The sequence below is a fragment of the Tauraco erythrolophus genome, chromosome 6 (genome assembly GCF_009769465.1).
Source record: "Tauraco erythrolophus isolate bTauEry1 chromosome 6, bTauEry1.pri, whole genome shotgun sequence".
NCBI classification, from domain to species: Eukaryota; Metazoa; Chordata; class Aves; order Musophagiformes; family Musophagidae; genus Tauraco; species Tauraco erythrolophus.
In genome coordinates, this window is record NC_141470.1 from 8,838,519 (window position 1) to 8,854,701 (window position 16,183).

Consider the following 16,183-nt stretch of genomic DNA (forward strand, 5'->3'; position numbering starts at 1 on the left):
TGCTCTGGCTTGAGACTAGCATAAGAGACTGGTATACCACGAGTATTCTTTCCTTCCTCTACCTTTATACCCTTCAGCATACTCCGTTGTAGTATCTAGACCCCCACCCCGTGTAACTTGCAAGATATGTTCTTATGCTGTTACAGTCAGAGGCTAAGTATTTCTGCTTTTGTTCTATCATGCAAGTAGCTGGCAAGCCTGTTACTTGCCTTATGTTTGGGTAACCTGCTGTTTAAAATACCCTTGCACTTAACAGGCTGAGATGAGACTGCACATCTCTGGCTATACTATTCTTGAACTGATGGAATGTACACCATGGCATTGAGTTCTGATCTGGCTTCTGTGCTCCAAGCTCAGAAGGAATCTAGAATCTCTGTGCTTAAAGTGACTGTCTCTTGTTTCAGCGTGAGGAAATTCCATTGCTGAGGTCAGCGTGTCCTTGACAGTTGTTTTAAACGCTTCTGCATTAACTGAGATAAGATGCATGTAGTAGAGAGAAACTACACCAGCATAATAAAGCAGAAGTTGTAGGAGCTATGTGTGAAGTGGAGAATACTATTACTTTTGGTTTATGTGTTCAGACTGCAAGCTGGTTTTTGCTCCCATGCTTGAGCCAAACCAGAAGTCTGGCTGTCGGTAATTCCTTTGTAAATGAGTGAAAAAAATAATACCTGGTTCATTAACTTGCTGCATCATTTTGGTCTCTCAGAGCAGAATTTGTGTACTAATGAAACTGCCCACAAATCTATGAGCTTTTTTCTATAGTCAAAGGAGCTTTGTTCTCTGCTTGATTCAGACTTCGTTCTTTTCTTTTTTTCCAAATCTGGCATTAGATTTTAGTTTTGTTCTGATTGCTTAATAGGGTTTGCCTACAATAAAAAGGGCTGCTAGATTTCAGACGTGCTAATGTATCTTGGTCTTGACTCGTGCAGAAGTGCCCCAATGTCAGTTGACAATCTCTGCTTTTTTTATTTCAACTCACTTGGTTTTGCCCCAGATTACAGAGTAACCCTTTGCAGGAGGTTCAAGATAAGCCTCTAAATACCTGTTTTAAACAGAAGCTGTGTAACAGTAAATTGCTTTCCTGGCAGACCATGAAAGTGTAGTCTGTATATTTAAGATGGATCTGATTAGTCAGTGTCTTCTGACCATCTAAGAGCTGTACGAAGGCAATTGGACAGTAAAATAATAAAGTGTCTTCACTGACAAAGTGAATTATTGAAAGTAGAACCAGGCTTCAAGTGTCACCTGAGTTGTAGGGCTGCTCTAGTAATACTGTGTTCTGGTGGTGGTAGTAGTATGGTAACTCAATATGGGTTGTCTGCCACACATACTCAGCCTTTCATTTAGAGTGCTTGGATTCTCACTGTTACAGGAAGACAAATCTTGTCTCAGTATAGATACTTTCATAAAGAGCAATTTCCATTTTTCTTAGCCTCTAAGCTAGTGGCAGGCCTTCTGATACAGTATAGCCCTGGATTGCTGTCAACTGCATTAACATAGGTCGGTGTCAACCTAGAAAGGAAGCACACTGAATGCAAAGAAACACTTAAGGGTGTTGTCCAGTGGGTTTGGCATAAGCTGTTACTGCAGTTTTAAAAGCTAAGATTGTCATGTCTTTGAGATGGCACCCAAATGATTGATTGCTGATGAGGCTAGACTTGTCAGGCTTCCTTACCCTCTGCCTCCAGTGAACATCCCACAGGACTAAATTGCCTTCTTGCCCCCTCTGGCTGGTAGCTGGCTCTGTAACTGTGCAGTGGGCTGGTTTTTAAGTATACTGAATTAGATTCAAAAGTAGGTGCGTTTTTTTAACTCATGGTCCAAACTAGAGACAGCAGGTGCTGTTTGGGAGCAAAGAGTGTCATAATGCATTTGTGCCTTATTTCTTCCTTTTTGGGAGACTATGTGAGAAGGAGCTATGGGGAGTGAAAACCAAAACTTCCCTGTTGAAATGGTAGAGAGGTGATGCATAGAAATGTGAAAGTAGTAATTCTTTCTTAATAATAGTATTATTTGCTGGTCAGCTGTTAATAATTTCTTTCTTAGAAAAATGACTAATAAACTTTCCAGGGAAAGCAAGTAGCCTTTGAAATGCCCACTGTGCTCAAAACCTGCTGATCTGCATTCTGAATACTTCCTGTTTCTGCTGACTTGATTTGCAGTACTTGCAAATGTTCCCGAAAGCATTTAAAAATGAGCTGAGTTAAAAGAAATGATTGTGTATTGCAGTAAAGATAACAGAACATGTGGAACTTCCTTCTGCTCTTGTTGGGATGTTTTCTTCAGGCTGGGGGGAAGCTGTGCTATTTTAGTGCATACTTAAGAAATGAGACTTGTTAGTAATGTTTAAAATAGAACTTTGGCAAATGTTACATGGGAGGGAGAGGAATTGAGTAGTTAAACTTGAAATTTCAGTAAATCTCAATCAAAGGCTTCTTCAAGACACAGCTGGAGTTAGACAACTACACCTTTGACTGCAGTGCTCTTTTTTCAAATTGCTCAGCTAATTAAATAATAAGATTTTAAAGAGACAATTATGTTCCATTATTGCTGGGAACTAGTAAAGCTTTAAAAAAAGCTTTAAAAAATCTAGTGACTGTTACTTGGCTTAGTTTATAAGCTTACCTGTTATTGAGAAGCTTCAGACTGCCTTTAGTTCTCCATACAAGGGATAGGTGGTTTTGAAAGCAGTCAGTGAACTATTTTTTTCTGTCTTAAAGTGTTTCAGGTACTGATTTTACAGTATTGTTCTTTGATAGCACATGATGGAGAAGGAAGCTTCTTTTTTTCTGGTTAGTTGGATGGTGATATATTTTGCATGTCATAGCTTCCATCAGAAATGCTTCGAATACCCTAAGATCCAAGGACCTTATTAATCTGAGCTCTTAAAATACTGGTATCTTGGAAGGACATAATGCTTTAAATAGCTGGGTCCTGAACCTGGAAAAAGGAATTGCCAGTCCATGATAAATACTTTGTTGTGAAAGTCAATGTGGTTCAGAGTACATATACTTTCAATTGCTTGTGTTCTTCATTAAACAATTGGGTTGCAGTATGCTGTATTCCCTCTTCCCTTCTCATCTCAGAAAGTCAACACCAGAGTCATTTGCGAAGATGAGAGAACAGGGTTTGTACTTTTGACTTTTGTGTGTTGCTGATGGATTGTACACTAACAGGCAGCTGGAACTCTAGTCTTGGAGACTGGTTGGGGTTTTTTCACTTACGGTAAAGTTTACGTGAAAGCTGCTTTCTGATGCCTTTTGTATCTGTATCTGAGAGAAGCAGCTATTGATATTAGTGCTATTAAATATCATAGCAAGTCCTCAGTTATGTAGATCTCAGCCACTAGAACAACACTGACTAAAATGGATTCAGTTTATTTAGTGTCCCCTTCTGTGAGTCATAACAGTATCTGGTAATGGTATCCAGGATCACCTGTTCCTTTAATCAGTCACCTGGAAACAGCTGACTTGTCATGAGTTGATGTGTTCTTATCACTAAGTAATATAAAGCCCCCCTGATTTATTCACTGATTATTTCTTTTCCTTCCAGATCTCATGCAGAGGACGAACTGAAAATCAAATCCTAAGAGCTTGTAGAAACTTTTTTTAAGCAGATGAAAAAATGTTTAAAACCTAAAGGTGCCACACTCTGCCTTTCCTGGTTTTTTTTTTTGATTTTTTTTTTTGTGTTTTTTTCCCTTGCGTTTCCTTAAGGGAGAAAGGTATCTTTGATCTGCATCTCCCTACCATAATGGGATGGGAGGAAGCTTCTATTCTTGAGTACCATTTTATTGGGAAAATAGGAGGTATTTATTTCCCCTTTTGTAAGTACAGAAGACTTTATTCCTTTGCTGCTCAAGCCATAATTTGAAGGCCGCAGCAGATAAACACACATGACTGAATATCTACTTTTTCCCTCTGGCCATATTGCTTCTAAAGAAAGGAGGGGGAGGGGGGAACACCCCAAAAAAACTTTCTCTCCCAAGTCTGGATGTTTTGCTCTGGTTCTTCTAATGTGAGTTCAGATGTCTAAAAGCAAACTGCCCTGGATTTGCTTGGCTGCTGACTCAGCAGGAAAATAGCCTTATGGCAGCAAATTGTAAATGTGACTTGAAGAAAACATGTCTTTGGGCAGCTTTCTGCAGAGCTGGCTGTTGTCAGAGGATCTTGACAGGATCCAGCATAGAGGGATTTCACTGTCAGGAGTACCTTCAGTAACACTGCTTCATGTATCTAAGTAAAATGGGACCTGTATTGGCTTCCACAGTAGGGACCTGAAGGCAACTTTTCTTTGCACAGCATAAAAAGAGCTTAAGGTAAAGCTTCTTTTTGTTGGCCACTGATACACTGTTTGTGCCAGTTTAAAAAAAAACAAACCCCACCAAAACCAAAAGACTTGGATTTCAAGGGTATCATTGTCCATATTAAAATGGCAGTTTGCTTAAATTTGTTTTATCAGTTGAAATAAAACTAAATAAAAAGTTTCTAGAGTCAAAATAGAAAGTAACCCCCCAAAATGCATAGTTGCAGCCTGTAGACATAACCTTTTATGGTTGTCTACTTCAGTGTGCCAGTATGCTCTCTTGATTCGCTAACACTACGTGGCATCACACATTGGTAGTAATGTTCGTTCCTTCACAGACTAAGTTTAGTGGTAAAGTTGATCTTGTTTTCATATGGTCAGTGAATTTAGTGTGAAATCTATGGGAGCTGTAGGTGCACGTGGCATGGGAAATCTAACCTTCTGCAGCAGTGCGTGAGAAGGAAGGAGAAGAAACTTCTATGCTATGAAGAGTCTTTATTATATATTTAGCTGCCTATTACATAAATCTGAAGTTTTTAAAAAAACAATGCAGCTTGGAGCTTTTTTGGTAAGGGCAATAAGTTAGGGATATCTTATTTAAGCTTTATGTTCTGCAGTGCTGTTCTGCTGAACTTGCCCGTCACAAAGGAATGCACACTGATCTGACAGACTAGTTATTCCGAGCCCAGAATGCAGAGCCTAAGGAGCTTTCATCTATCAATTTCACTAGCCTGACAGAACTCTTTAGCATTCAGACTTGTCCGATTTAGTGGATACTCCTTTATCTCCTGATTTGGGGCAGTGACAGGATGTTCTGCAAAAGGTTTGTGTTCATATTTATCCCTTTTTCTCAGGAAAAGAGGTGGTCTGCCTGATGAGCTGTAGGTTGCTGTACTGTTCGTGTAGCTTTTGCAAGCTTCTAAAATACAGCAATACTACAGCATAAGGCCAAACCTATTTAGGATGCATTTTTCTTCTAAAACTGAAACACTTGTGAATACTTTCATTTTACAAACACTTTAAAGCTCTCATCGTAATCTCATTTCATGTGTTTTTTCAAGACCTTGGGAGGTCGGTCTATCCTACCTCTATCATTCTATCTTTCTAACATGACTCGCTGTTTTTGTTTTGTTGCTACCAAGTTCTCTACAGTGGTGCGCTTCAGGAAGTGTGTTAAGAGCTTTTACTGTGATAAAGATTTGAGAACTGGTTTAACAAGAGAATATGTGTACAGAAGACAAATGGCTGCTCTTAACAAAAACAGGAAAATCAGAATTGAGTAAACATGTATGTACTGCATCTTAGCAAGAAAATACTTTGAGGACATAGCAGGATAATTCATGGACTAGATGATAGTGTTATTTCATGACTGTCCTTTAGGATATAGATAATGGTAAATGGAATTAACACTAAAATCTTCAGGGTTTGGGTTTTTTTTCTTTATAAATGAATTCCAGATTTAGATAAATGTTTAAAACTAGTATCATGTGAAAGTCTTATTGCTTCAGTGACAGCTCAGCTTTTTCAGAGTTATACATTTTTCTAGTTTGGACCATTAGGAAGAGCTACAAGCTACCTGTGTTCTGTGACTGGTAATAACTTTTTAAAAACCCAGGAGTTGTTCAATTGTCTGACATCTGTTGATGATGGTTTGTGGTAACTTTCATGTGTTTAGCACAAAATGACGTAAAGACTTGTAGACGTTTAAGTCAGAGGTAAGTGGATATATTTAGCGTTTTGTTCACTGTAGAATGAATAAAAGCTGAAATAATACACTTAAATTTTTCAAAACTCATGTACTGCAATAGTTTAACCCTCAGTTTGTTCCTCTTCTGTAGAGTGATACATGGTGAATCAAATGTGAATCTTAATTGCTAGGTACAACTGTAAGTTTTTGTTACTGTAAGATATGATGAGGTACTTCAGTGGAACTGAGGAGAGAGAGGAACCAGCTATAGGAACAACAGAGCCTTAATTGTTCTTTGTTTCCTTGCTTTCCAGGTGACAAGGCTCTGGATGGTTACAGTAAGAAAAAATATGTCTGCAAACTGCTTTTCATCTTTCTCCTGGGGCATGACATTGACTTTGGTCACATGGAGGCTGTAAACCTGCTCAGTTCCAATAGATATACAGAGAAACAAATTGTGAGTAACTTGATCTATAAAAGATAAACTGTTCTAATATCCTGCCTCAGCTGTATAGCCTGTAAAGGACTTCCCTTCATTCCACTCCTCACCCTGCCTCCCCATCTGAAAGCCTTATTTTGAATCTAGCAGTGAGTCTGAAATTTAAACACCTTTGTGCACAGGCAATCTTGTACTAATTGTAAAAACTAGAATGTGCACTCTGCGTAAAGTTGTTATTCTTGTTAAGAAACTGCCTTGAGTCTTGCATTAAAAAGTAACCACCCATTTAATTTTCAGAGTATCTCTTTAACCTAGGTAAGGTTGTGTCTATTAGGTACATGTAACTTGATAAGTGTCTGAATAATAAGCCAAATTCTTGATTTACTCCCATTAATCCGAAATGATCTTTTGAGTATATGCTGAAATAGATTGATGAAACACTTAAAAACTAGTAAATTAGGGTAACACTGAACTTACTGATTTTTGTTTACTTCACTTAATCTTTCCAGCTTTCGCTCTGGTATCTAAATATCTATTTCTGCCCATATGTTTGGTATTGGAGGAGAACTCTATGTCTCAAGTTATGTCTTCTGTTAATGCCACAAGTAATTAAGGCAGCTAAAATCGATTTTTCGTTTTCCTTTTTCTGAATCACAGGGATATCTCTTCATCTCCGTACTAGTGAACTCTAACAGTGAGCTGATTCGCTTAATAAACAATGCAATCAAGAATGATCTGGCCAGCCGCAACCCCACCTTCATGGGGCTTGCTCTCCATTGTATTGCTAATGTGGGGAGCCGGGAGATGGCGGAAGCATTTGCTGGAGAAATTCCAAAAATACTTGTAGCTGGGTAGGTACGATGTGTCTCCTTCAAATACAACACCAATAAACCTTTTCAGCAACTTGATTCCATTGCAGCAGCTTCATGTATGCTTCAGAGCTACACAGCCCTGGCCTTGCAGTACAAATAGTGACAATTTCCATGATACACAAGCAGCTCCGTGCTCGGGTATAAGTGTACAAACACAACATGGGAATTAAGACTGTGTCAATATCTTGAATAGGCTTTTACAGCTTTGTGTTTTGATTGAGTTTTTGTTCCGTATAAATGTGTGGCAGTGAATGCTCCTGAAATGTGTGTGGTTTACTTTCCTTATCTCTCCTGATGAAAAGAAGAAATAAATAAATCTAAATAGATGTTTACACTACGAATTTTGTTTTAAACTGAAGCTCTTACGTAAATAGTCCTGACTTCAAAAGGAATGTGAGAATATTCTGTTGTGTGAGCTTTCTTGTTGCATTTACTAGCCATGTAAACAGCAATTCCTGTAAATGGCAAACAGCCACCGCCAGCTTTCTGGCTTTCCCTGTGTATTGCTAGAAGTCTCTCAACAGACTTGGCAAATGTCTGGAGCTGTAGTTAAGTAAATCTAAAATGAAACTTGTGACTGCAGGGCTAATTTGTTTTGAAACTTAAAATGTCCAAGTGCAAACAGTGCATTTAAACTCTCTTATGGATATGAAATGTTTTAGAATGTGCATGGATCTTGTTTTATAATAAAACTAATGTCCTGCATTAACATAAAAAGTAGCGTGTTGCTAAGAACTGTATTAATACTCTAGATGTTAAGCGCTTGAGCTTGTAAATGTTGGAAATGTACTTGCTTATGCAACACTAATTTGACTGTGTATATTATATTCACTGTCTGAGTTGGCAACAAGAGAAAGGATATAACGTGATATTGAGTAGTGGCAAAAGTCTTAGGAAATACTTCTGAACTCTAGAAATAGTATGACGCCACACTTGAACACTGTTGCTGTTTTGCAAAACTGAAATGTAGTGTGGACCAGAAAAAGAAGAATAAGCAGCTAGCGCCTGATGCTTGATGTGGGTCTGGTCTGGTGGAGGAATTGGGGAGAATCTAACCCATAATTCCATCTTTGACACATGGAATTCCCTATGTAAGGGCACATATTTAGGAGATGGCACATGCTAAGGCCCTGTCAGGCTTGTTGCTGTCCTGTCCTGCACTGCCCTTGGCAGGTGCTCTTCTGCAGCGTAGTGGAGACAACACTGCACTGATGAGTCATGGGTTTTAATAGCATAACCTAAAAAGTTCCAAAAATTTCACTTAGAGTCATCAATCACAGACAGAGCACAGCACCTTCAGTTCAGACTTGTTTGAACTTTGAGCTGTCTTTATGTTCGGAGATCAGCCCTCAGGGCATCATTCCTTCTGCATTTCTAGGAGAATATATATGAAATGTGTATATGTACATGTCTTATCTTAGTGTCCTGAGTGGAATGAGCACTGTCAGTTATATTTGCAACTTCAGTGTAGCTCCCTTGGCTTGAATATAAGTCGGAGGGAGGGAGTTGACAGGGGAGGAATAGGTTTGGGTTTTGGTTTGTTTTTTTTTTTTTTTTTGATGGAGGTACAATTCAGTCTCATGGAAAATTGGTAAATTCAGAAAGAATAGGTGGACTGAACTTCTCATGGGGATTTAGAGGTTTCTGAACATTTAACGGAGATTGCACAGCATAAACTGCCTCTTAAAACTCAGTGCTAATGCTCTGTAAATTTTTTTAGCTGTTGTTTGTGCAACATATGAAATGCTTAATTGAGTACTTTGTGAAAGGGAGTTCACTGAACTAGAATAGTAGCATGTGGCTCTTAAAACAGTCCATTTCTGTGCCAGCAGCACGGATGGCAAGATGAATAGACTTGTGGGTTACATACTTGGTGATAACTAGCTGACTTGCATACCAGCTGTAGGTACTGAAACTGAGTAGTCAATAATTTGTATCTGATATGGAGGACCTCTCAGGAGATCTGCTTTGATCATGTGCATGATATAGCATACCTGAACTGTTTGACTTGAGTCAGTTTGGAAGAAGCTTGTTCTTGTGATTAGATGAGCTGGTGCTTATCTAATGATGAACTTTCAATTCTGATAAAAAGATGTGAAATGTCACTCTCGAGTTGCAAAGAATCATTGTAGAGGCTACTAGACGTATGTAATGGTTGAAAACTTGACTAGTTAAACTCGCTGGACAAAACTAAGAACAACAAGTTCTGTAACATAGGAAGAATTTGGTGAACTTCTGTTTCAGCTGCTGGTGAGAAGATGCTGCCTAGCTAGGGATACTGAGTCAGTGCAAAGACTAGCATAACATGGGCCTGCCAGCATTGCTGTGACTTAACCACTGTATTTTAAATCCGTATTTATATCTTGCAGAGATACTATGGATAGTGTGAAGCAGAGTGCTGCATTATGCTTGTTGCGTTTATATAGAACTTCTCCTGACCTTGTCCCCATGGGAGACTGGACGTCTAGAGTGGTGCATCTCCTCAATGACCAGCACTTGGTAAATCAGCTTCATTGTGCTTCTCGGGCCTACCCTGTGTAGAGAACAATGTCTCTTCTGCTGTTAAATACACTGTTAACTTATTTCTTTTTGAGTCTTTCAAGCAAGTGGGTTGCTCATCATAGTTTTCATAGATTTTCTAGGTTGGAAAAGGCCTTAGAGATCATCCAGTCCAACCATCCCTAATCCCCATTAAACCATATCCCTAAGTAGTTCATCCACCCTATTCTTAAACACATCCTGGGATGGGGACTCAACCACCTCCCTGGGCAGCCTATTCCGGCTTGGCTTGCTATTCTTCAGGCTTGGGGGGAAAAAAGGGAGGAGGAGTTGTCCTTTTTAAGTTGCTGTATATATTAATTTTTAATGAAGCTTTGTTTACCTTTTTCTTGGAGTTATAAGAATGGTTTTTCTTTTGCTGTTGCTTTAGATAAATTATTCTTATGCTATGTGATATTAAGTCATATTGCATAGGTGTAATATTAATTTTCCTAGGCCTTTTCAGGTTAGACCTGTACTAAAAACACAAGGCCTGATTTGTCAGTGCTTGGACTTCCTTGTCCTGTGCTGTCCATGTTGTCATTCTTATCTTGCTGGTTCAGAAAAACGTATTGTTCTAGATATGAGACTGTTTTTCTCCCTGTCTAGTTAGTTTATGAAATTAAGGCTCTTAAGACCTTTGCTTCAGCAATAAGAGTGCTTTAGTCTGCAGTAATATGAAATGTTTGTGTTATACAAAGCCCTCTCTTCATGTTGGGTTGTCAGAACTCTTTGGATTCTCTAGATGATCTGCTGCATCCTAGTTCTTCTATTCATGCTTCTCTTGTGTAATGAAATAATTTCCATCAGGCTTTATTTTAATATAACTCTCATTTTAGATGTATTATCCAAACATGAGGCAAAACTAATAAAAAATACCATGAAATGCTCCGCAAACATGGCAGAATCATGTTGTTGAAAATCCTGTTGGATTCTGAAGATGTGTAATTTGTTTAGCTGCTAGCTAAATGAAGGATTTTTCAGTGTGGGGCTTTGTCATGGGGGTAAACTTGGTTTTGTTGTGTATTAAAGATAATTTGAAGTGAAAGGTATTAGTAGGCAGCATCTTAAACTGTTACAAAATTTGAATGTATTGCTTTGGGTTTTTTCTAGGGTGTGGTTACTGCAGCTACAAGCCTGATCACCACTTTGGCACAGAAGAACCCAGAAGAGTTTAAAACTTCAGTCTCGTTGGCAGTGTCTAGATTAAGCAGAGTGAGTCCAATGATAACCCTGATAATACTTCACTGTTGCTTAATTTACTCAGCTTTCAAGGTCAGGTTAGCTTACTGTTGCTTACGTATTCAGCTTTCTAGGTCAGATTAGCGTACCGTTAAAAGTGAGAATGATTCGGTTTCACTTCATATAGCTGGTTTAGCTTCTCTCTTTTAACACTTGTTGCTTGCCAGGGCAGAAAACTGTTATTAGCTTGTCCAGACTTCATTGGAGTAATCCTTGCGATGCTCCAAGTCTACGTAGCAAAAAGGTGCCTTTCTCTCTCTCAGCTACTTGTATTTGAAAGGATCCTCATGATTCAGTTGAGTTTTTAATGCTTTTTTTATTTTACTATAACACCAAAGGGTAGTTGGATCAAAGACTGATTCTGCAACCTTCTGCACGGAACCCTCAAAAGTACAGTCCATACTTTAGGCTTCTTATGAGATGAATCTTCTTCCTTTTCAGTCTTCTGCTCTGCCGCTAGGTTAATAATCATCGGCATTGGATGTTCTGTAAATGGGTGTAGGAGGTTAAGCAGGGGCAGGGGGTGCAGGGAAGAGCAGAGAGACATTTCTGTAAGTTAGCACCTTTGTGCTAGAAAACTTACATTGCTGTTTTGTTTGATTTTTGTCTTTTGGAAGGTATGCAAGACATGGGAGGATATTACTTCAGGATATTTTAGACCCAGATTTATGTGGTGTTATACTCAAAGTTATTTTTAGTTTAGAGAAACTTATTCTTTTAGAATATGAAGATTTTGTCTAATGTTTAAAAGCAAGGGAGTGCTGAGGGAGGTGCCTAGCTGTTCTAGCTGGAGCAGCAAGAATTAGATAGATTTTTGTTTGAGCAAAGCTAGTGCCGAACTCATGCTTACCCTAGAATCAAAGGGGAAAAATAAGTCCATGAAGAGGGGTACTCCCTCTGAAACCTAATCTAATCCTTAGCATATTTCTTAATGCATATAAACCTCTTCTGTAAAAGCTTCTGTGTGCGCGCCTGTTGGAATGCGATCTTATTGGCATCGTGGAGATGTGGTGGGATGAATCCTATGACTGGAGTGTCGGAATGGAAGGATACAGGCTCTTTAGGAAGGATAGGCAGGGGAGAAGAGGAGGAGGGGTTGCCCTCTATGTCAAGGACCAGCTGGAGTGCATGGAGCTGCACCTGGGAATGGATGAGGTCCCAGCTGAGAGTTTACGGGTTAGGATTAAAGACAGGGCAGGGACAGGGGACACAGTAGTGGGAGTCTGCTACAGGTCACATGACCAGAAGGACCAAGTGGATGAGGCTCTCTACAGACAGATAGGAGCTGCCTCACGTTCACGAGCCGTGGTCCTCATGGGGGACTTCAGCCATCTCGATATCTGTTGGAGGGACAACACAGCAGGGCATAAGCAATCCAGGAGGTTCCTGGAATGCATTGATGATAACTTACTTCTCCAAGTGGTAGAGGAACCAATGAGGAGAAGTGCTTTGCCGGAACTTGTTCTCACCTGCAAAGAGGAACTGGTGGGGAACGTGACACTCAAAGGCAGCCTTGGCTGCAGCGATCATGAAATGATGGAGTACAAGATTGTTAGAGAAGCAAGGAAGGGTGCTCAGCAAGCTCACTACCCTGGATTTCTGGAGAGCGGACTTCGGCCTCTTCAGGGATCTTCTTGGTAGAGTACAATGGGAGAAAGCCCTGGAGGGAAGAGGAGCCCAAGAAAGCTGGTTAATATTCAAGGATCACCTCCTCCAAGCTCTGGAGCAGTGCATCCCAACAAAGAGAAAGATGGGTAGGAACACCAGGAGGCCTGCATGGATGAACAAGGAACTCCTGGACCAACTCAGACACAAAAACAAGGCCTACCTAGGGTGGAAGCAAGGACAGGTATCCTGGGAAGAATACAGAGCGATTGTCCAAGTGGCCAGAGATCAGGTTAGGAAAGCTAAAGCCCTGGCAAGAGCTCCAGCTCCACAGCCCAAGTCACAGAAGGCAAAGGCAGGGACTGGGAGAATGAAGAACTGCCTACTGCAGGAGAAGATCAGGTTCGAGACCATCTAAAGAATGCGAAGGTGCACAAGTCCATGGGACCTGATGAGGTGCATCCGTGGGTCCTGAGGGAACTGGCAGATGAAGTTGCTAAGCCACTATCCCTCATATTTGAGAAGTCGTGGCAATCTGGTGAAGTTCTTAATGACTGGAAAAGGGGAAACATAGCCCCCATCTTTAAAAAGGGGAAAAAAGAAGACCCGGGGAACTGCAGGCCAGTCAGTCTCATCTCTGTGCCCGGTCAGATCATGGAGCAGATCCTCCTGGCGACTGTGCTAAGGCACATGGAAAATAAGGAGGTGTATGGTGACAGCCAACATGGCTTCACTAAGGGCAAATCCTGCCTGACTAATTTGGTGGCCTTCTATGATGAGGTTACAGCATTTATGGACAGGGGAAGAGCAACTGACATCATCTACCTGGGCTTATCCAAAGCATTTGATACTGTCCCACACGTCATCCTTGTCTCTAAATTGGAAAGACATGGTTTTGATGGATGGACCACTCGGTGGATAAGGAGTTGGCTGAATGGTCGCACTCAAAGAGTTGTGGTCAATGGTTCAATGTCCAAGTGGAGGCCTGTGACGAGTGGTGTTCCTCAGGGGTCAGTACTGGGACCAGTGCTATTTAACATCTTTGTTGGCGACATGGACAGTGGGATCGAGTGCACCCTCAGCAAGTCTGCAGATGACACCAAGTTGTGTGGTGTTGTGGACATGCTGGAGGGAAGGGATGCGCCCTGTCAAGGGCTGGAGCGGTGGGACTGTGAGAACCTCATTAAGTTCAACAAGGCAAGTGCAAGATCCTGCACGTGGGTCGGGGCAATCCCAAGCACAAGTACAGGCTGGGTGGAGAATGGATTGAGAGCAGTCCTGAGGAAAGGACTTGCGAGTGCTGGAGGATGAGAAGCTCAACATGAGCCGCAATGCGCACTGGCAGCCCTGAAAGTCAACCGTATCCTGGGCCGCATCCAAAGAAGCGTGGCCAGCAAATCGAGGGAGGTGAATCTGCCCCTCTACTCAGCTCTCGTGAGACCCCACCTGGAATACTGCATTCAGCTCTGGAGTCCCCAGCACAAGAAGGATGTGGAGCTGCTGGAGCGCGTCCAGAGGGGGACCACGAAGATGATCCGAGGGCTGGAGCGCCTCTGCTATGAAGACAGGCTGAGAGAGTTGGGGCTTTTCAGCCTGGAGAAGAGAAGGCTCCGGGGTGATCTTATTGCAGCCTTCCAGTACCTAAAGGGGGCCTACAGGAAAGCTGGAGAGGGACTTTTTCCAAGGGTGTGTAGTGATAGGACAAGGGGCAATGGATCTAAACTGAAAGAGGGCAGATTTAGATTAGATCTAAGGAAGAAATTTTTCACTCTGAGGATAGTGAGGCACTGGAGCAGGTTGCCCAGGTTGGTTGTGGCTGCTCCATCCCTGGAAGTGTTCAAGGCCAGGATGAATGAGGCTTTGGGCAACCTGGTGTAGTGGAGGGTGTCCCTGCCCATGGCAGGGGGTTTGGAACTAGATGATCTTTGAGGTCCTTTCCAACTGTCATGGTTTGATGGGTGGGAGGTTTGGGGGGGCTGGTGGCAGGAGAGGGGCTTTGCTCCCTGTGACCTCCCTGGTTTTGGAACTGGGTCAGACTTGGTTCTGGCCACCAGATTGGACTCCCATCCCCCTCGGGGCTGAGCCCATCAGCGCCTCTGCAAATTGCCCTATTTAAGTCAGGACAAAGGAACCGGAAAAGGTGCTTTGCGCAAGAGCGAGGAGAGAAGGGAGGAGGGCACTGCCCCTGCTCCCTGGCTCCCGGCCAGGCAGCTGCCTGCGTCGGGCTGGTCGCACCCGCTGAGGATGGCGGCGGCGGAGCTGGCTGGGGAACTCTGGGGGGCACCCCATTCCCGGGGTTCCCACTGGGCTGAGTTCATCCGTAGAGGACTGAGATCTGAGAGAAACAGCTGCATCGACACCAGGTCAGTGAGGATGGAGTGCGAGGAGGTGTGTCGGAGCTGTTTCCCCTGCAGCCAGTGGCTAGACAGCAGGCAGCCCCCCTGCAACCAGGACAGCCTTGGTGGAGCAGACACCCACTCGCAGCCTGTGGAGAGGAGATGCCTGAGCCTGAGGACAGTCGTGTTGGGACGCACGACAAGGCAGAGAGGCATCTGGAGTCTGCGTGACGACCCACGCCGGAGCGAGTGGCAACAACTCCCTAAGAATCTGAGACTGTGGTAAAGCCCACACTGGAGCAATCCGATGGGGAAGGATTGCATCCTGTGGGTAGGACTCGCGCTGGAGAAGTTTGTGGATTTTCCTCGTGAGTAGGGGATCCACTGGAGCAGGGGAAAAGGGTGTAAGGACTCCTCCTCCTTTAAGAGAGAAGCAGCAGTAACAGCATGGGATGAACTGATCTGCACTCCCCCAGTCCCTGACCCCTGCGCTGCTGGGGGGAGGAGGTAGAGCCGGGAGGTAAAGGAAGAGGAGGGGGGAGGGGGGAAGGAAGGTGTCGGTTTTAAGATCTGGCTTTGTTTCTTTTTATCCTCTCAAGGAACCGGTTTTGTTTCCCTTTGTCCTTTTAAGTAACGGTTAATAAATTGTTTTGTTTTAAGAAAGCCGAGTCTGTTTTGCCTGGGACCGTGGTTGGTGGGTGCTCCCTCTGTTCTTGTCTCGACCCTCAGTCCCTTTATTACATTTTTGTCCTCTCCACTTTACTGGAGTGAGAAACCGGCTGCGTGGAGTTTAGTTGCCAGATCGGCCTAAACCACGACACCAACTGTAACCATTCTATGATTCTATCCATTTGGCTCTGGAGTATGTATATTACTGGAGGTGTTAGTTGATCTTTCTGCTTTAGTTCAGTCTGTTGTAGAATCTTGTGCTTGAATTCCAAGTTCATCTATCAGCAGTCAACTATAACGCTGTATTTAGGCTTTCTGTTGACTGAATCTATGAATTGCTGAACCAAAGGAAGTCCAGCTTCCAGTTAAATGTTGTGGTGCTACAAGATGGTCATCTTCATTCTTAGGAAAAGCAAGTATGCTTTCTGGAAGAGTACTAGACTACCTAGACTACTGTATCTCTAAAACTGAATTTCTGTTAGTAGGG

The 16,183-nt window shown here is 42.2% G+C and overlaps 1 protein-coding gene across 1 annotated transcript in view; it reads left to right on the forward strand.

The window, feature by feature from the left end:
- AP2A2 (adaptor related protein complex 2 subunit alpha 2) overlaps nt 1-16,183 on the forward strand; it is a 52,462-nt gene that overhangs the window by 19,527 nt on the left and 16,752 nt on the right. Inside the window, 4 exon segments of the mRNA XM_086614114.1 lie at nt 6,310-6,452; nt 7,092-7,285; nt 9,676-9,805; nt 10,958-11,059. Coding sequence (XP_086470240.1) covers nt 6,310-6,452; nt 7,092-7,285; nt 9,676-9,805; nt 10,958-11,059 — 569 coding nt within the window.